The sequence below is a fragment of the Salvelinus alpinus genome, chromosome 32, assembly GCF_045679555.1.
Source record: "Salvelinus alpinus chromosome 32, SLU_Salpinus.1, whole genome shotgun sequence".
Taxonomy (NCBI): Eukaryota; Metazoa; Chordata; class Actinopteri; order Salmoniformes; family Salmonidae; genus Salvelinus; species Salvelinus alpinus.
The window spans coordinates 25,712,824-25,734,989 of NC_092117.1; the positions used below are offsets into that span (position 1 = coordinate 25,712,824).

The 22,166-nt window shown below is 41.5% G+C and overlaps 1 protein-coding gene across 3 annotated transcripts; it reads left to right on the forward strand.

Annotated features, from left to right (window-relative positions):
• Nucleotides 1-10,916: 10,916 nt before the first annotated feature.
• Nucleotides 10,917-14,874, forward strand: LOC139562368 (uncharacterized). Of its 3 annotated transcripts, none has more exons than XM_071380051.1 (2): nucleotides 10,917-11,402; nucleotides 13,268-14,874. In XM_071380051.1, exon 2 carries the CDS (start codon nucleotides 13,339-13,341, stop codon nucleotides 14,374-14,376), a length of 1,038 nt encoding a protein of 345 aa, XP_071236152.1. In that variant the 5' UTR covers nucleotides 10,917-11,402; nucleotides 13,268-13,338; the 3' UTR covers nucleotides 14,377-14,874. The 3 variants fall into 3 exon arrangements, with proteins under 3 accessions (XP_071236152.1, XP_071236150.1, XP_071236149.1); XM_071380049.1 differs by lacking the exon at nucleotides 10,917-11,402 and adding an exon at nucleotides 11,425-12,736; XM_071380048.1 differs by lacking the exon at nucleotides 10,917-11,402 and adding an exon at nucleotides 12,749-12,909.
• Nucleotides 14,875-22,166: the final 7,292 nt, after the last annotated feature.

A 22,166-nucleotide genomic window follows, 5' to 3' on the forward strand; every position in this document is an offset into this window, starting at 1 on the left:
AAGGGAAATATAGTATTATTTCTAACAAAGATATCTACATAGATTTCAGGATGTTGTGTATTCCTGGAAATAAACATGACAGTTTTCAAAACATAGCTTGTGAAGATTTTTTTTTAAAGTATCTTGGTACATCTTACCTCGTGTTTGGGGTAAGTTGAAAATAAGCACAGGGTAAGTTGAGAGCCCTACACTTTTCTGTACTGTATTAAATATTACCTTTTGAAAACCATGTCTATCTTAATTTCCCAAACACAATTCAACACAATCACAATATTTTTTTTTGTATTTTAATAATTTTCTTAATCATCATCTTTTAACACAGGCGTAACACCTAAAACATTTGTGTACTTTTTTAAACACTTAGCATAGGCCAGGCCCTGGTGTTACCTCATATCCCAGCGATAATGCCTTGCATTAGAAAACACTTACATTGGCTAAACTTACCCCGGGGCCATTGGCTCAACTTACCCCAAGGCAAATATTTGAACTATATTAGCCCCTACAGTTACAAGGATGCACTTTCATGCTCGGGTTTAGGACTTCATGTTGAAGCTAATAAAGACCCCAACCAAATTATCTACTTTGGTTTAGATACAAGCATCATGAAAACTCTAACACAATAAATTAATTTGACCTGATGCAAATCTGTTTTTTGGACCTAACTTGTTAACACTTTTTCCATGTGGTTTCTTCCTTTACAGACTCCATGAAATGACGACCTCTTCCTAAATATTTGGTCAAATTATAAATGTTGTGTATGGTTTCCTAGAAACAAGGGGTGGCTCAACTAACCTTTTGGCTCAACTTACCCCACTCTTCCCTAAACAGGCTTCCATAATGTCTCTGGCATTGAAAGCAATGATTATTTGGGGGAACTTTCTCTTAATCCAACTCTCAATCACCATGAACCTCCCTCTGTGACAGTCTTTGCTATAGCACAGAATGTTCCACTGACATTCGAGAACAGGTGTTCTGACATGCTGAGAAGACATGTGCATACTTGCATATTCAAGTGTTGTCATCTCTCTGAAATGTGTTTGTTTTGTTTAAATATCTAGGCCTACTTCCATAGTTCTGACGTGCATTAGATTGAATGAACACAACATTAGATTGAATGAACACAAAAAAATCATAATTTTGAATAGAAGGACCCTTGTTGCAATAAATTCCTCAACCCTGATAGAAAGAGCTTCCCTGTAATTTATGGGCTATTAACACCGTAACATTGTATAACATTATTGTAAGGTTAACATTTGACAGAATTAGTTACAATTCGGTCAAAGTGAATTACTCTGAGGGATAGACCAATTTTTTTCTTGAAAATGTCTGACGAAGGCCCCTCTTCCTGGTAGAGAGTAGTTGACTTGAAAGTGTATCTCTGGGCACCATATGTAATATACACTGATTGTACAAAACATTAAGAACGCCTGCTCTTTCCATGAGCTGACCAGGTGAAAGCTATGATCCCTTCTTGATGTCACTTGTTAAATCCACTTCAATCAGTGTAGATGAAGGGAAGGAGACAGGTTAAAGAAGGATTATTAAGTCTTGAGGCATGGATTGTGTATGTGTGCCATTCATAGGGTGAATGTGCAAGACAAAATATTTAAGTGCCTTTGAATGGGGTACGGTAGTAGGTGCCAGGTGCACTGGTTTGTGTCAAGAACAGCAACGCTGCTGGGTTTTTCACGCTCAACAGTTTCCCGTGTGTATCAAGAGTGGTCCACCACCCAAAGGACATCCAGCCTTGGACATCGAACTTGACACAACTATGGGAAGCATTGGAGTCAACATGGGCCAGCATCCCTTTGTAACGACACCTTGTAGAGTCCATGCCCGACAAATTGAGACTGTTCTGACAGGGTGAAGATGTTCTTAATGTTTTGTACACTCCATGTATATTAATAATGCCATTTAGCAGACACTTTTATCCAAAGCGACTTTCAGTGATGCATGCATTTTACCTACGAGTGGGTCCAGCGGGAATCAAACCCACAAACCTTGGTGTTAAAAGCGCCATGCTTTATCTACTGAGCAACACAGGACCACCATGTAACAATGGGTTATCATATTGTTGTCGTTGGATGGAAACAATCTTTTTTCCCCCGAATCACTGGAGGAGATGGTTCTAATAACAAATCTCTAATAATCGTGGCATGAAGTCGTGTTCTATTTGAACAACACCAATTTCTATTTGAACATGTTCTATTTGAATTTGACATCTAGGCCATCTAATTCTTTTTCATTTCTAATTTCAGACTCTCTTCATCAGTGCGTAATATTAGATGTATCCATGTAGAAACGAAACATTAATACTGTTTCACGAGCTGCCATTTGAAATAATTAGCTTCACTCTTCTGGTTAAATGCTACATTGTTTAAAATGGTAGACCAGCCTTAGAACTGGCATGATCTATCGCTCTGCATTAACTTGTTTTTATTTTCTACGCCCCATAAAACAAAGAAGGGAACGGGGAGTACAGAGGACTAACTGGGAGAGTAGCTATAAGGAAACAACAGGGCAATCATACAACTTCACCGCCACGGCTAATTACTGCATATTAGTTGTAAAATCTTTATGCACTGTTAGGGGTAAATAAACTCTGAGTGAGATGTCTTCACTATAATGACATTGTTTCACTGATTAATTAATCTGCCATTTTGATAAGCAGAGTTAATCTCTTTGGGGCCTGTATTGTATGTCTGACTGGACACCAAGGGCCATACAAACCAATTAAATTTTATTTCGCTCTGAGCCTCATTCTCCAACATTACACTTCATCAAGCTATCTCAGTGTCTATCCCGGCTCTACTAACCACGTCCTAACCTGCCCTTTACAAGCTGTAATGTAGCCTCAGAGACTGGCTGAGACAAGACACACAACTCAGTCTCTCCCTCTCTCTCTCTCACTCTCTCTGTATCTGACCATGTTTGAGTGTTTTAATACTGGGTCGCACTCCCCCCCCACCCCTTTTGCCCTCAGAACAGCCTCAATTTGTCAGGGCTTAGACTCTACAAGGTGTCCCCATAGGGATGCTGGCCCATGTTGACTCCTATGCTTCCCACAGTTGTGGCAAGTTGGCTGGATGTACTTTGGGTGGTGGACCATTCTTGATACATACGGGGAAATGTTGAGCGTGAAAAACCCAGCAGTGCTGCAGTTCTTGACACAAACAAGTACTCCTGGCACCTACTACCATACCCTGTTCAAATGCACTTAAATATTTTGTCTTGCCCATTCACCCTCTGAATGGCACACATACACAATCCATGTCTCAATTGTCTCAAGGCATAAAAATCCTCCTTCAACCTGTCTCCTCCCCTTTATCTACACTGATTGAAGTGGATTTAACAGGTGACATCAATATGGGATCATAGGTTGCACCTGGATTCACCTGGTCAGTCTATGTCATGGAAAGAGCAGGTGTTCTTAATGTTTTGTATAATAATGTACGTTTCAACTATGACCATAGAGGAGAAAACAATGTGATTTATATTGTGCTTACTGAATGAAGTTAAAAGTCAGCTAGCCATTCAGACCAGCCTTACTGACTTAACCTTAGTTATTAACTACATGAGTGGTCTGCAGCCAGCTTTGATCCACTACGGTGTAAAAACACAACCCAATTATCTTCCTTTCATTACACTGAACAGTAATGGGATAGAAAATAAAATAATACTATAACTGACACATTTGTGAAATGTATGGGCATTATTAATGCTGTAATTCCCTTATTCTTTAGTTTGACGGTACATTTTCTGAAATGTTAAAAATCTCTTGAACTGTCGAGCAGTACAGTATATCCGCAAAACAACTTGCATGTTGACTCAGTGGGTGATTTACATTCAAAGCGGGGCCTTAAGAGGCATAATCAGTTGAAATGGCAGTAAATGGCTAGGTGTGAGTGTACCCAGAGTCTGGGTAATGACTGAGCACATTCATTGTGAAGGTGAGTGACTCATGTTGATTACAGGGTCTGAGCCAATTTCCATGCTCGGCTTCCTGCTAAGCGGCTCTGTTCAGCATTTGTATTGCACTGCCTCCCCACTTCATGTTCACATGGAAATGAGACCTTTCACTTTGGTGTAGGAACCGAGAGAGAGAGAGAGAGAGAGAAGACAGCGAAGACGTGACAGCGATGCACAATACCAGAAGGATTTGGGAAGGGAGTGTTTGCAGAGAGACCAGACACAATGAACCATGTGCGGCTGTTCATGTTTGTAGAACAGGTTGCTGTAATGTCACCATTGTCATCCAGAGGGATGGTATCATTGCTACTGCTCTGATCTAGTGTCTACCATCTTGAAGTTCCTTACTCTAGTATTGCTCTGGCCTTTGCACATTCAGATTGCTGTCATTATCACCACTGCTAACGTAGTGTAATATAGACAATTCCCATCAACTGGATGAGTCACCATTTATAGTTTGGTCTGGTGGAAATTATCCAACTGACTCAATTATGTAGATGCATAAAAATGATCTTGTAGATCATGTAATAAACTACATGTATCAATCTGACTCCATTACTATGTGAATGCTATAGGCCCATACTCATATCCTGTGGGTATAGCCAAGGTTGCGAGCCTTGTCTCACCACTCAAAATAATACTATAAAATGCACGTGTCTAGGTTTACCTTTATGCAATTATTAGAGGCTAAGGAACAAAGCGCTAATATATTGCAATCAATGTCCTAGCATTAAATGATTGAGTTCACCTTAGCTCCAGTGGAGGCTCCTCAGAGAAGGAAGGGGAGGATTATGAGTGATTATGACAACTTCCGGAGGACGTCCTCCAACCTATCAGAGCTCTTGCAGCTTGAACTGACATACTGAAAGCATAAGCTACAGCTAGCTAGCACTGCAGTGCACAAAGTGTGGTGAGGAGTTGACTCAAAGAGAGAGAAAGACAATAGTTGAACAGTTTTGTACAAATTAATTTATTCCAAAATGAAGGAGAAGCAAGAGAGAGAGATAGAGAGAGATTTCATCCTTTTTTCCCGTTTCAGTTTCACTTACTTAGCTAGCAAATGCAGCTGTCTAGTTTAGCCTACTTAAACACCCTGCTCAAACAAAGGAATGCTATGTTAGCTAGCTGGCTATAATTATCCAACTCAACACTGGAACTCTTTCAAGTCAAGGTAAGCTTTTGGTTTGACTAATTTATTGCCACCAGAGCCCGCCTGTGTAAGTGCTAAACTGCTTAATGACTGTGCACTGTAACGTTACTGCATGATTGTAGCGGGTTTACTAATGCACTAGTTCTATTAGCTATGTTGACTATGACGTTACTTTAGCTAATATGGTGACAATGGTGTAAGCTGTGTGTAGCGGTTATGATATGGTTTGGCTTGGAAAGGTTTTTTCACCTGGTCACATACAGCTGATGTGTTGTCCATTGAAGTCCACAAGCGAAGGGAAAAGGTGAGAGGAAGAGAGCGCATAGATGCGAGAAGGAATACAATGTGGCTGTTATGAATGTGAACTGTGTTTACATGTGATCTCAGGTGAATTCATTTTTGCATATTCTGTTGAAAAACGTTTCTTAAACGTAAGCAAACGGAACAAAACGTGCATAACCATACCTGAATTTGTCCAATAGAAACTCTCGTTTGCAACTGTTGGAGTAATGATTACACTCGTCATCAGCTAGATGCAGGCAAGAGTGTGCAAGGCGGTATTGAATGTGTCACTTTTTATCCTGTGTCACTGTCTGTCACCCAGCAAAAAATTTTTTTTTTCAAAAGTAGTGCACTGAGCCTTTAACAAATCAAGTTTATTTTATATAGCCCTTCGTACATCAGCTAATATCTCGAAGTGCTGTACAGACACCCAGCCTAAAACCCCAAACAGCAAGCAATGCAGGTGTAGAAGCACGGTGGCTAGGAAAAACTCCCTAGAAAGGCCAAAACCTAGGAAGAAACCTAGAGAGGAACCAGGCTATGAGGGGTGGCCAGTCCTCTTCTGGCTGTGCTGGGTGGAGATTATAACAGAACTATGCCAAGATGTTCAAAATGTTCATAAGTGACAAGCATGGTCAAATAATAATCATGAATAATTTTCAGTTGGCTTTTCATAGCCGATCATCAAGAGTTGAAAATAGCAGGTCCGGGACAGGTGGCGGTTCCATAACCGCAGGCAGAACAGCTGAAACTGTAATAGCAGCAAGGCCAGGTGGACTGGGGACAGCAAGGAGCCATCACGCCCGGCAGCCCCGACGCACGGTCCCAGGGCTCAGGTCCTCCGAGAGAGAGAAAGAGAGAGAGAAGGAGAGAATTAGAGAGAGCCAAGATTTTCAAAATGTTCATAAATGACAAGCATGGTCAAATAATAATCAGGAATAAAAGTCAGTTGGCTTTTCATAGCCGATCATTAAGAGTTGAACAGGTAGGGGTTCCATAACAGCAGGCAGAACAGTTGAAACTGGAACAGCAGCAAGGCCAGGTGGACTGGGGACAGCAAGGAGCCCTCATGCCCGGTTTGCCGTGACGTATGGTCCTAGGGCTCAGGTTCTCCGAGAGAGAGAAAGAAAGAGAGAACGAGAGAATTAGAGAGAGCATACTTAAATTCACACAGGACACTGGATAATATAGGAGAAGTACTCCAGGTATAACCAACTGACCCTAGCCCCCCGACACATAAACTACTGCAGCATAAATACTGGAGGCTGAGACAGGAGGGGTCAGGAGACACTGTGGCCCCATCCGATGATACCCCCGGACAGGGCCAAACAGGAAGGATATAACCCTGCAGCGCCCAAAACTGCAGCGCCCAAAACAATGACAATTTCTCTCAACCAGTGGCATATGGGCTTTTTAGGGGAACACTGATGTCGCCCTTTAATAAGCAGTGCCTACTTTATCAAAGGCAGGGGCGCAAAATACTTTGCTTGTCCATTCCCAGCACGCCTCTTCAGGGTGCTGTTGGAGAGACTCATCTCTGCAGCGCTCCACCAACGTTCTGTCAAAAGAATCATCTAACATATAATGTAGTAGATATAGGATATGGTAGAAAGAGTATGTGGTCTTTTCTGTTGCCTACAGGCTGGGTTATAAAATGTATGACAATGTAATGAGCCGGACACTTTTTACATCATGCAGGTTTCTCCAATCAAATAGCTTAACATAAATGGCGCTCAATCAAATTTTAAAAATGCTGTCATGTTAACAAACAACATATTCTAACAACAGGACAGTTCAAAGTAAAATGGACAATATGGAATGGACAATAACCATTGTTGTCCAGGAGTTTCACCCCATTGTTGTGATCAGTGGTTTCAAGTTTGTAGCCTATCCATCAATTTTTGACAAGCTGATCATAGCGAAAAATACATTTCTTCTGCATTTCCCGCTGTGTAGCCTAAACATATTTCAAATAGGCTCACGATAACTCCTGATAAAGATGGGTAGCTGATACGCAGAGCTTCAATAGCCAAATTGATTAGTGACAGGAATCAGGACTAATAAAGCCAATGGCCTGTTTTACAAATGGTGGGCATACCACATGGTGGCAGAATGGCGAGGACCGGCTCTGAATCCAGCCACTATTTATCGTTGAACTCAACGGCTTTTGTCTGGCTAATAGCCTACAGAAACAGGCTGCAATATTCAAGGTAAATTAAATCAAATTATATCCAACTTGAGAGACTCCCCTTGTCTCCTGAAGTCCTCCTTTTTTTGTGTGCAAATGTTTTCACCGTGACCTGTATATCCAGGTTACGGCCCCGACTGTTTTCTATACTGAGTGTTGACAACCCAGACAGTCTTCCTGACACATTGTGCATTATATGTCCATTGTGCTGCACACAATTTAAACGTAGTCTTGAATGATGCATGCCAAGATATACTGTACCAGAGATATGGGACTGTTGATGTTATTATATATATTATCCACAAAAGTAGTGCATTGGGCCTTTAATATTATTGTATTAGCGGACCATTATAGCCGTCTGCAGAGCTGGCAAAACGTTTTTCCAGCACCCAATATTTAGTTTTGAACTGAGTACCAGCAGAAAAGTGGTTCAATTCCTGCAGTGTTAACACTACATGAACAAATCTCCTCCTCCATAAAGGTTGTAATGTATCCCTTGGTAAGGTCCGAGGCCACGAGGAGCAGGCCCGAACCTCACCAACAAACCTGGTGTGCTTCCAAACACGCCTTACACAACAATTAGTCACTTATCACCAGGGATCCAGGAGGTAATTAAGGCACAATTATCATGCAATTAAAAGGTAATTTGATACTGCACCACATCAGAGATCTAGTGAATGGGATTTAATAACACTGAGGGTGTCACGCCCTGACCTTAGAGATCCTTTTTTATGTCTCTATTTTGGTTTGGTCAGGGTGTGAGTTGGGGTGGGTATTCTATGTTCTATTATTTGTATTTCTATGTTTTGGCCGGGTAGGGTTCTCAATCAGGGACAGCTGTCTATCGTTGTCTCTGATTGAGAACAATACTTAGGAAGCCCTTTTTCCCACCTGTCTTTGTGGGAAGTTGACTTTGTTTATGGCACATAGCCTTTAGCGTCACGTTTTGTAGTGTTTATTGTTTTGTTCGGCGTCTTTTCTAATAAAAAGAAAATGTACGTTCACTACGCTGCACCTTGGTCCAGTTCTTTCAACGGCCAGAGGGCGGAACATGACAGAGGGTGGAACATTAGCCCCTGCTCAAGTCTGTTCTCTTGATTGTGATGGATCTGAGCCTCTGCTGTGGTCTGATGTCTGTCGCATACAAAACCCTTATTATGTGACAGTTTGGCAGCCTTCCCCAGTAATGGGCTTAGACCCGACAACCAGGGCCTCCCTTAAGTAATGATGGAAGGAAAATGTGCTCCAACTTCAAAGCAAGGCAAAATCAACAAAATACCGAAATATTCTTTCTTCAACGAGAATGTTCTCTGTCACTTTTTGCCTGTATGAAAAATAGATTTACTGTCATGTTTTTATACAGTTTAAAGCCCACACAGCCTTCTGCCTTTCGCACAAATGTTCAATGTCTTCAGATGGCTCCAAAATAATAACCTTCTAATGTCACTTTGTGTACTTACCCTTCAGCAAGAAAAACACTGAGCCAAAATGACCCAAACCATCAAAAGACAATAACATTTGAGAGAGAGAGAGCTGTTTGGTGCGTATTTAACCACCATTGTTTCTGAAATGTCATAGCAATGATATAAACGCCATTCCTACTGTTGCTGCTCTTCTCACTATGAGAGATTGCTTATAGTTTCCTAGAATATACCCATGGCTAGATCTTTTACTGTAATGTGAACCTGTCACGTCTTGATTCTCGACCACTACCTCCGGAGGTCGAGCACGACACTCGCTCGACAGTTGCCCCCCTCCAAGCAGGGCAGTGTAAACAGAATTGTCTCATTGAGCACAACACTCCCACAATAAAAACAAAAGGCAACAGTAAACATGTCATCCCCCACGAATGATGCAGAGTGCACCAATGATGACATATAGCCTATATTAAACTGTTTACAATGTAAAATTTCCTCCAGAAATGAACCCAATAACATATTGATTAAAAAAGCTATATCTTTAGAGCCTGTACATGGTCCATATGATCAGGCAGTTGTGCTATTTCAGCAGTAAACATGATCACCTGTCTGTTGCAGAATTGTGGCTACACTGCTGAAGCATGGGGTTGCTCCTCTGCGTTGTTTAACACAATGGGCTAATCATTAGCTAGATCACATACTCTAAATATGATCATGTTGCTTGTTTAATGTCCTTAAAAATTCCCACTGGCACTAATAAAATCATGTGATTTTTGTGTGTGTTTATAATAGAGGCCTGCTGTTTATGCATTCCAATGGCCGACAAGATTCCCACAGTTACTTATTTGATATTCATGTCAGACACTCAAGATTGTAAAAAAAAAAATTGGAGTTGAGGAATACATTATACATCACTGACAAGCTGGGATCCAACTCTTTTCAATAATTGCAATCAAAACTGTTGTATTTTCCCGAGATTATATTTAGGAATGTTACGAAGTGACTGGGTTTATTAGAACCATAGACAGATTAGAACACATTTATTTATGTGCAGCAATCAGCTGTGTGAGGAGTTGCGGCTCTCTTGCCAACAACAGTTGATATTCAGTTTATAAATAAAGGACATAGCTCATGAACAGCATCGGAAAGTAATCTGTTTTTTACCTCTTAAGGATCCGCCCCTTTTTTTCAATTTTCGCCTGAAATGACATACCCAACATACAGGCAGTTGCCTGTAGCTCAGGACCTGAAGCAAGGATATGCATATTCTTGATACCATTTGAAAGGAAACACTTTGAAGTTTGTGAAAATGTTAAATTATTGTAGGAGAATATAACACATTAGATCTGGTAAAAGATAATACAAAGAAAAAAACATGTTTTTTTTTGTACCATCATCTTTGAAATGCAAGAGAAAGGACATAATGTATTATGCCAGCCCAGGCGCAAAATAGGCCTACTTGGTTTATTAATACATTTTCAAATTCATAACTGCGCACTCTCCTCAAACAATAGCATGGTATTCTTTCACTGTAATAGCTACTGTAAATTGGACTGTGCAGTTAGATTACCCCCCCCCCCCCCCCACCTCATGATAAATCGAAATTTAACAAAAGAACACTCTTTTTTTTTAAAGAGAGGGGGGGGGGGAGAGAGAAAGAAATCCACAAAATTTGTGAAATAAGCCTTTATTACACCTGTATTAGCTGAGAAAAGTGGGCAATATGAAAACTTGATTAAGTGGCCCACCAGGCCCGGTGTGCTCAGCAGATGTTGCCGGGCCAGCAGGCAGCCCTTAATGTCGAGTCCTGCAGTCTCTAGCTAATCCATTCCCTGTATTCCATGTCATGTGCCAAAAACAAAACGCCACCTGCTGGAGAAGATAGATTTTGGGCACAGTTAGCCCTCTCGCTTCGCCTCTTCCTCTCTTGTGTGACTCACAAATATACGTTCATTACTATAGCTCTCGCCTTGGAACAATCAGTGTAATTTTGTAAATGGCGGATCTCTATGGCAAGACGCATCATTCACTCAAATTATGTCAAAATCGGGTCAGTGGACGGACAGACGGAGAACCATCCACAGTCCCCTCTCCGATTTCATTGTGGGGGACAATAATACATTGTAATAGCAGAGCAATGTTTTTGAAACCGCTGAAATATATGTACATTTTCCTAATATTAGAGACTTGTTTTATTGAGTTTTTACCTGAAAGTAAGAGCCGGTTACTCTGAAATTGACGCTGTAGCTTTAAGGGAATCTCAACACACCATCATTTTATTTAAAAGAAGACAGGCAGGTAGCAACTCGCCAGTGAATTTGCGACTTTTTAAGTCACTGTTTTCCATGTAATGATTTGCATGATATTGATGAAATTAAGCATGGTTTGTTCTAAGGTAAATTGTTCAGCTAATTTAGCTAACGTTAGTACGTTAGTATGTGAGGAGGATGCAGACATTTTGTTTAGCTTGCTACCAAGCTCTGTATAATATGAATGACACTGTATGATAACTTTACTGTATTTTTACATTCGTATGAGGGGTACATTTTTACAATGATGTTACTTGAGGAATCAAATGTTATTAGCTAGCTAACGTTAGCTATAGCTAGCTAGCTGCTGTACCACGCTGGCTGTGTTATTGTCTTCAAACTAAATTAGTGTATGGGCAATTATATAGACCATTTAGATGTCTGTACATGCTTGTGAATTGTTGCATTATTCAAGAGTGTAATATGGGTTTGTTGCATTAATCAAGAGTGTAATATGGTAGATGAAAAGTTGCTCGCATAGCTAGTTGAATTAATTACTGCCTCTGATCTGGCTGACTCACTGAACACAAATGCTTTGTTTGTAAATTATGTCTGAGTGTTGGTGTGTGCCCCTTAAAATTATGCCTCTGGTTTGCTTAATATAAGGAATTTGAAATTATTTATACTCTTACTTTTGATACTTAAGTATATTTAAAACCAAATACTTTTAGACTTGTACTCAATTAGTATTTTACTGGGTGACTTTTACTAGAGTCATTTTCTATTAAGTTATCTCTACTTTTATTCAAGTATGACAATTGGTTACTTTTTCCACCACTGATCAGAGGGCACAAATCAACTCAAAGAAGGCAGCATAGGAGGGATGGAGGGAGAGAATGGGTGATGGGCTGAGTCAGAGGCAAACAGGCCTCTCAGTCGTGCAGTTGAGTGTGTCAATGTTTCTATTGGCTCGCTGCTCTGACTGCACATGTGCACGAGTGTGTGATAAGATGTCATGAACATTGCACATAATATGGTGAACAATGGTTGAGTATTGGTTTAGCATACACTAACACTGTAATGGATAGTTTGACTGCATTCACTATGAAAACTGAAGTCATGTTAAAATAAAACACATTACACGAGTACATGACTCAAAGTCCTTGTCCCATTTTATAAAGTTAAAGACGGTCAATGTGTTGGACGCCCTTGGACCATTTTATAAAGTTAAAGACGGTCAATGTGTTGGCAGCCCTAGTCCCATTTTATAAAGTTAAAGAAGGGAAATGTGTTGGCAGCCCTTGGCCCATTTTATAGAATAAAAGGCTCAATGGTTGCTCGACCTTGCAGTATTCAGTAGGGGGAGCTCTAGATTTTCCACTGCCCTAGTTTCTCTCTCTCCCTGTTGTCTTGGATTTAGTGCTGCAGTGTAGAAAATCGGGCCACTGTCTGCCATATGAGCTGGCTGCTGGATACAACGGTAAGGAACACGTTCCCCGGTTAACGCCTTACAGTAAGGGAAGAGCCCAAAGCTAAACGAACGCAGTTGATATGTGAAGTGTTGTTTGATTATTTGTAAAGTTTTTTTAATGACATGGTTATTCATACTGAGAGAATGGCGATATGATGAAATCAACTTCCTTTCTGTGCACTGTACGTGATCCTGTTCATAATTATTTTTATTGAATGCTTTTTAAAAACGTTTTTAAAGCTTTTCCAATGTTTTAGCACGTAACCAATTGCTTCATAAAGAGACGCATACAAATCATCTCACCACTTACACTAGGCTAAGGATTAGAATGAATTTAGGCTACTCTATAAGGAGGACAGTTGTTTACATGGCATGTACAGAGGCATAACTAACCAAAGGTTAACCTGAGGTTAATGAATAATTCCAGACTAGACTGAAACTGAAAGTGTGTCTCAAATGTATACTTTATAAACTGTGTAATAAACACTGTATGATAAACACTCAACTGTGTTTAAGCTTTCTTCTCTATGTCTTCCACAGGCTTTTTTCTCACCTGCACTCACAGCAACAACACACTCGCCTGCCCACCCCCAGATATCCTGACGTTCATCATGGGGCAGCTGTTGGCCTCAGAACAGGAGCAGTCGGAGGCTCAGGTTGCTGTTGGCTCTCTGCTCTACTCCGCCATGTTGGAGGCCGGTGCTCTGCCTGATGTTGCCGTCGACCACTATCTGCTAGCTAATCCAGAGAGCCTGGACTCCAGGGCCCACCTACAGGACCACCTCCGCCAGCTGCAGGGGCACGTAGGGAACCGGGCGCCCACCTACCTGAAGGAGCTGATCAGCCGCCTGGTCGCTTTCTCTGACGAGCCCAAGGTGGCAGGCCTGGTGGGCTTGGTGGTCTCCATGGTGATGGAGACGGCATACGCCTCGTCCAGGGGGTCAGTGAGGTCGAGGGGTTGCCAAGTCGAGGAACGGCGTGCGGAGCTCCAGGACGTTATGGAGGAGTACCTCAAGCGCTGCCGGATGCACTTGAAGGATGAGCAGAAGCTGAGAGAAGACACCCAGCGTCTGGAGGGCCAGCTGAGCTACTTGCTGACCCAGCTGAAGAACACCATGCTCAGGGAAGGCCCCAGCTCCAAGGCCCTGAAGCACTGGGCCAGCGGCGCCGCCTTTCACACGCAGATGCTGCTGCACCTGACCAGGCTAGAGCAGAGAGGAGACCCGCTGGTCGTCCAGGCTGCAATGGAGCAGTACCAAGAGGACTTCAGAGAGATTCTACCTGCGTACAGATGCTACAAAGCCAGTACGGTGACTGTGATAAAGTGTAGGGGAGGGCTGCAGACCGGGGAGGATCCTCTGACTGAGGGGAGTGTGACTGGGTTCACTGTGGTGGATAAAGAGTTAGGGAAGAGTGTGAGTGTTCCCCTACCTGAGGACGCTCCCCCTGGCATTGTCCTGATCACTTCAGATATGTGTGCTCAAGCCTATTTAGAGCGACTGTTCTCTCCACAAGGCCCCATAGCAGAGCTGGAGAGGTACTTTCTCAACAGCAGAGAGAGTCTACGCATGAAGTTGATGGTACAAGAACCAACGGACTCCAACGAGAGGCTGAGCATAGTGGAAACAGAACCCCTAGACAGAAGATAGCACATGTTCATGTTGACTTTCATACAGGCATAGGCAAGATGCACAATCCACGGAACTGAACGAACTCTCTTGAATAAAATGTGCATTTATTGTATTGTATGTATGATCAAATGTTGAATCATATTCTGGTTTATTCATTGCTAATGTTCTCCTATGAATTTCTGAGAAAATATATTATAAAAGCACATGAATAATTCCTTCCCACGCAAATCAATTGTTATAATGCGAGAAACTAATTGTACAGACACAAATGGCAAAAGTAGCACAGTTCACAGTACTTAATTGTCTATGGTATTGAAAAGGATGCTTGAGTTCAGTTTGCAGGTTTGAATTGATTTCTTCGTGCTTTGTGGAAGTGATTCTTTCTTACTTTGTCCTCACTTTCAGTTCAATAACCTTTTCTACAGCTTTGTAGAGTGCTCGGAAGCAACAGCTGATTCTTTGAAAATAAACTCTTAATGGTCTGGCTGCTGCCATGGCTGAATGTGTCAAACTTTATCGAGGCCTGTCAAATTGAATGCCATTTGAGTCATACTTCATTGCTACAATTACAAGTCAAAGTGAGCGACGGAGCTGCTCTCCCAATGCTACGTGATTAGTGTGATTAGTACTCTGCACTTCTACACTTTCCAAAGCTCTCTCTTTTATTCTCCATCTCTTTCTCTTTTCTCCTCCCTGCCTCTCTCTGTCACGTAGCATTAGCTCTCCCCGCTATGTTAGGTGGGCCTGTGAGCCAACACTGCCAGAAGAACAGAGTTGGGCTCTGTGATGTCACTCTGCGCTGACCTGCCACCTTTAACACCCTACTCTGACATCTCAGCCACTCTTACTATAACTCAATCCTCCATTTCAGAGTTAGTTACTTAGAGGGGGGAGGGAAGCTACAGGACTTTTAAACTTAGCACCCAGCAGAGATACCCTGTGGTGTCACATGTAATGTATAATGTTTCTGAAAGGCCAAAGGGTGTGTTTTTGTCATTATAGATAGAGTCACGCTCCGCTGCAGTAGCTATGTCTTCTCTTAGTGTTAGCAGAGAGGGGTGTGTGTAGTGTTATCCATCTATCCTCGGGGTATTCACGCACACACACATACACACCTGCTGGATGCTTATCCCTTAGCTTAGCATTCTGACCCCCCCATGGTAATGATGGTGGACTAGAAGATGGCACTGGGCCTTCTGCCGCACCCTGCTGGTCTCCCTAGGCAGCCTCCTACATTAACAATGTTCCGACATACACATGTGCACAGATACAAGAATCGGTTGGTTTAGGTGGAAATGGAGGAAATCCATCCAGAGCCATTTCCGTTTGTGCCCTGCTACTAACACTGTTGTACAGACACCCTCTCTGGACAGAGTGACTCATTCCAGGCACAGCCACACAACCTTTGGCATACAACCATGACTTATTCAACATTTTGTTGTGTTACAGCATGAATTCAAAATTGATTAAATATTCTCACCCATCTACGCACAATACCCCAAAGTGAAAACATGATTTTAGAAATTTTTGCAAATCTATTGATAATGAAGTACAGAAATATCTCATTTACATAAGTATTCACACCTGAGTCAATACTTTGTAGAAGCACCTTTGGCAGCGATTACATTTGTGACTATTTCAGTGTAAGTCTAAGAGCTTTCCACACCTGGATTGCACAATATTTGCCCATTATTCTTTTCAAAATTCTTCAAGTGCTGTAAAATTGGTTGTTGATCAGGTCTTGCCATAGATTTTCAAGTAGATTTAAGTCAAAACTGTACCTCTGCGACTCAGGAGGATTCACTGTCTTCTTGGGAAGCAACTCCAGTGTAGATTTGGCCTTGTGTTTTAGGCTATTGTCCTGCTGAAAGATGAATTCATCTTCCAGTGTCTGGTGGAAATCAGACTGAACCAGGTTTTCCTCTAGCATTTTACCTGTGCTTAGCTACATTCCGTTTATTTTTTTGTCCTGAAAAACTCCCCAGTCCTTAACGATTACAAGCATGCCCATAACATGATACAGCCACCACTATTCTTGAAAACATGGAAAGTGATACCCACTAATGTATTGGATTGGATTTGCCCCAGACATTACACTTTGTATTCAGAATAAAAATGTTAATTGCTTTGCCACATTTTTGTCAGTATTACTTTAGTGCCTGGTTGCAAGCAGGATGCATGTTTTGGAATATTTTTATTCTGTACAGGCTTCCTTCTTTTCACTGTCAATTAGGTTAATATTGTGGAGTAACTACAATGTTGTTGATCCATCCTTAGTTTTCTCATATCACAGCCATTAAACTCTGTAACTGTATGAAAGTCACCATTGGGCTCATGGTGAAATCCCTGAGCAGTTTCCTTCCTCTCCGGCAATTGAGTTAGGAAGGACACCTGTATCTTTGTAGTTATTGGCTGTATTGATACAGCATCCAAAGTGTAATAAATAACATCACCATGCTCAAAGGGATATTTTTTTAGCCATCTACCAATAGGTGCCCTTCTTTGCGAGGCATTGGAAAACCTCCCTGGTCTTGTGGTTGAATCTATGTTTGAAATTCACTGCTTGAATGAGGGACCTTACAGATCATTGCATGTGTGGGATACAGAGATGAGGTATTCATTCAAAAATCATGTTGAACACTATTATTCCACACTGAGTAAATCCATGCAACTTGTTATGTGACTTTTTAAGCAAATGTTTACTCCTGAACTTATTTAGGCTTGTCATAACAAAGGGGTTGAATACTTATTGACTCAAGACATTTAAGCTTTTCCATTTTTAAATAATTTGTAAAAAAAGAAAGAATCTAAAGCATAATTCCACTTTGACATTATGAGATATTGTTTGTAGGCCAGTGACAAAAAAATCCGGGTAACACAACAAAATGTGGAAAAATTCAAGGGGTGAGAAAATGTTCTCAAGGCTCTGTAGATGTTTTAGAAAGGTTGTAAGTGGCTTTGCCATAGGTTCACAAGATCACATCCCTCACTCTAGCACCCCAGACAGATAGCTTCTCAAACAGATGCATTTAAAAACAGTTTATTAACATGTGTTGTTGAGTACACCTTCCTTCCTGACTTGGTCTGGTCCTTCACATTATAGTATGAATCTTGTAGCGTGACACAGGACACATAGATCTCTGTCCTAGATGTACTGTCTTAATTATTTTAGTGCTGGCTATGGCTGTTATTTTCAGGGCTGACAATGCAGCCTGTCGGAGGACTGTTTGATGTTTGATCTTTTGTCTCTGGAATGAAAGTGATATTAAAGTATTATTTTTCCCTCCTGGGGGCATAGTTCATGTTTCAGATTAAACAATAAAAGGATGAGATATCTTCAGAGATCAGTGTGATGCATGATATTTATTCATCTAGACTGAGAATGGAGGTATGTACAGTGCATTCAGAAAGTATTCAGATCCCCTGACTTTTTCCACATTTTGTTACGTTACAGCCTTATTCTAAAATTGATAATATATATTTTTTCCACTCATCAATCTACACACATCCTATAATAACAAAGCAAAAACAGGTTTTTATAAATTTTGGAAATATCACATTTACAATATCACATTTACATAAGTGTTCAGACTCTTTACTCAGTACTTTGTTGAAGCACCTTTGGCAGTGATTACAGTCTCGAGTCTTGAGTTTGACATTACAAGTTTGGCACACCTGTATTTGGGGAGTTTCTCCCATTCTTCTCTGCAGATCCTCTCAAGCTCTGTCAGATTGAATGGGGAGCATCACTGCACAGCTATTTTCAGGTCTCTCCAGAGATGTTCGATTGGGTCCAGGCTTTAGCTGCGCCACTCAAGGACATTCAGAGACTTGTCCTGAAGACACTCCTACGTTGTCTTGGCTGTGTGCTTAGGGTTGTTGTCCTGTTGGAAGGGGAACCTTCGCCCCAGTCTGAGGTCCTGAGTGCTCTGGAGCAGGTTTTCATCAAGGATCTCTCTGTACTTTGCTCCATTCATCTTTCCCTCGATCTTGACTTGTCTCCCAGTGCCTGCCGCTGAAAAACATCCACACAGCATGATGCTGCCACCACCATGCTTCACCGTAGTGATGTATTGGCCAGGTGATGAGCGGTGCCTGGTTTCCTCCAGACGTGATGCTTGGCATTCAGGCCAAAGAGTTCAATCTTGGTTTCATCAGACCAGAGAATCTTGTGTCTCATGGTCTGAGAGTCTTTAGGTGCCTTTTGGCAAACTCCAAGTGGGCTGTCATGTGCATTTTACTGAGGAGTGGCTTCCGCCTGGCCAGTCTACCATAAAGGCCTGATTGGTGGAGTGCTGTAGAGATGGTTGTCCTTCTGGAAGTTCTCCCATCTCAACAGAGGTACTCTGGAGCTCTGTCAGAGTGACCATCGGGTCCTTAGTCACCTCCCTGACCAAGGCCCTTCTTCCCCAATTGCTTAGTTTGGCCGGGCGGCCAGCTGTATGAAGACTCTTGGTGGTTCCAAACTTCTTCCATTTAAGAATGATGGAGGCCAATGTATTCTTGGGGACCTTCAATGCTGCCGACATTTTTTGGTACCCTTCCCCAGATCTGTGCCTCGACACAATCCTGTCTCGGAGCTCTACGGACAACTCCTTCAACCTCATGGCTTGGTTTTTGCTCTGACATGCACTGTCAACTGTGGGACCTTATATAGACAGCTGTGTGCCTTTCCAAATCATGTCCAATAAATGGAATTTACCACAGGTGGATTCCAATCAAGTTGTAGAAATATCTCCAAGACGATCAATGGAAACAGGATGCTGAGCTCAATTTCGAGTCTCATAGCAAAGGATCCGAATACTTATGTAAGTTATTTCTCTTTAATATTTTCTATAAATTAGCAAACATTTCTAAAAACCATTATGGGGTATTGTGTGTAGATTGATGAGGAAAAACATGTATTTAATCCATTTTAGAATAAGGCTGAGAGAGAGGACCGTGTGGGAATACGCACCTGTGTATTCTAGGTGTGTTTGTGTCATTCAGTAGTGCTCTTCATTCCATACATTTTCTTTAACAAGGTCATTATTCATCAAGAAGGGAGCTTGTAAGCATGAAATCAGGCAGGTCAGAGCACCACATATGTATCACACTATCTTAATCAGGATAAATGGGATGAATTTATATCTAATCTCCCATAACAGATTTGCCAATCTGTGAAGATGTGTCATGTGCTGCAAATCTAATGAGATCAGTGCGGATAATCAATTAACAGATCATATGATCCGTTAAGATGAGAGATTTGCAAGTATTACAATACTAAAAACAAAAAGTGGAGCAGAGGGTCAGATAACGACTAGAAATAAATGGAAAGGCAAACAGAAATAACCTCCTCCCAAAATGATACATGTTTATGTTTAAAAAAAGTATTTTGAAAGCATAAAAATAAAAGTTCTACAGATGTTCAGTCTTTTTATCTCTTTCGCCCTCTAAGTACTCATGGCCAGTCTTCTCTGTAGAGGCTAAAGTAATGACTGTGTGATGTTTACTAATGCAGTGTCTGGGTTAGTCCTTGGTCTTGAAGCTTCTCCGGAGCAGTGCGCTTCTTTTATTAACACCATTCATCTCTTTTTCTCTTCGTTAACCTCATGCCTTCCTCTTTTCTCTGTGGTGTTGTTGTGGTTAATGACCAAGGCCTCTCACACGCACGCACGCACGTACGCACACACACGCACGCACGCACGCACGCACGCACGCACGCACGCACGCACACACGCACACACACACACACACACACACACACACACACACACACACACACACACACACACACACACACACACACACACACACACACACACACAGCGGGTCACACTAACTTTGCAAGTCTTACCAGCGCCCTAACATGAGGGCCATGATGCTCTGTTGCTGTGGTAACATGTCTGTGATCCAGAGAGGTTGAAAATAACAAAGGTTAAGACAACGTAATAATTCCATGCGAAACTCTAGAAAATTAACAAATTCATTGGACCAGCGCCGTTGTGGTTTAGTATTGAAAACGTGACCAGCGGTGGGGAAATCAAGTAATAAAGTGGCTGTATTATTCCAACCTCAGTGTGGAAATATATATATATGTAAAACACAGGAATATCACATTTTTGACTGCACTGGGCCTTTAATGAGATTGACAGCACGCTATTATTTTTCCACAAATACTTGAATGTTGAGAGCCCTCATCAAACATATACTCAAACATTGAGAGCCTTTATCATACAAAAACAACCTTCACTCTGCATTTCTAATCATGTATACCCAGAATTGGCGGCCAGTGCCGTTTAAGATGAGGGAGGACGATTATTTATTTTGGAGCATGGCCTTATTTTTATTACATCATATTGAATGACTGTCATTATATTCTATTCACCCAGCTCAACGTAACATTTCTAGGTTTAGGCTACTACGTGATACTCAAATTATCCCTATACCCAACATGAGGTTGCTACATCCCAATCTATGAATGAAAGTTTAAGAAGAAGTTTGAGTAATCGAGGTGACAGACATTGACACATTCAATACCGCCTTGCACATTCTTGCCTGCATTTAGCTGATCTTGGGTGTAATCATTAATCCAACAGTTGGTATGCTTATCCACGTTTCGTTCCATTAGCTTCTGTATAAGAAAAGTTTTTCAACAGAATTGGCAGAATGAATACACCCCTGATCACACGCAAACACAGTGTCATGACCTGAGATATCTCTGTTTTCTTTATATTTTGGTTAGGTCGGGGTGTGACTAGGGTGGGTACGTTAGTTTTTGTATTGTCTAGGGTTTTTGTAGGTCTAGGTGATTTGTATGTCTATGGTGGCCTGATATGGTTCCCAATCAGAGGCAGCTGTTTATCGTTGTCTCTGATTGGGGATAATATTTAGGTAGCCATTTACCATTTTGGTGTTTGTGGGTTCTTGTTCTATGTTTAGTTGCCTGTCTGCACTACTCATATTCGCTTCACGGTTCGTTTTGTTATTTTGTTTGTTTGTTCAGTGTTCGTTCTTATAATAAAGAAGAACGTACGCTTACCACGCTGCGCCTTGGTCATCTACTTACAACGGCCGTGACACACAGTTCACTTTCATAGCATCCACATACAAACAGCATGATCCCTTTGATTGTTGTATAATTTCTTCTCGCATCTACACGCTCTTCTCCTTTTACCTTTTCCCTTTGTTTGTGTACTTCAGTGCACAACACATCAGCTGTCTGTGACCAGGCGAAAAAACATTTCCAAGCCAAACCTTCATATCATAACCGCTACACACAGCCTACGTCGTTGCCACCATATTATAATGTCATAGTCAACATAGCTACTAGAACAGACGTGTAAGTAAACCCGCTACAATCATGCAGTACAGTGTACAGTCAGCAATTAGTTTAGCAGTTACACCGGTGGTCCCCGGTGGCAATATATTAATACATCCAAAAGCTTACCTTGACTTGGAAGTGTTCCAGTCTTGGATAGCCATAGCCAGCTAGCTAACATTGCATCCCTCTCTGTTTGAGCCTGGTGTTTGAGTAGGCTAAACTAGTTATTTGCATTCACTAGCTAAGTAAGTAAAAGTGGGGGGAAAAAATACAAAATATCTCTCTCTCTCGCTCTCTCTCGCTCTTTCACTTCTCCTTCATTTTTTAAAACATGTATTTGTTCAAAACTGTTTAACTATTGTCTTTCTCTCTCTTTGAGTCAATTACTCACCACATTTTATGCAATGCAGTGCTAGCTAGCTGTGGCTAATGCTTTCGGTACTAGATTCATTCTCTGATCCTTTGATTGGGTGGACAACATGTCAGTTCATGCTGCAAGAGCTCT

Excerpts from the sequence above, each read along its gene's own strand:
- LOC139562368 (XM_071380048.1), top strand. The coding sequence starts at position 12,846 with ATGACATGGTTATTCATACTGAGAGAATGGCGATATGATGAAATCAAC. Across the intron at positions 12,910-13,267 it reads CAACTTCCTTTCTGTGCACT|GCTTTTTTCTCACCTGCACT; the intron begins GTACGTGATCCT and ends TGTCTTCCACAG.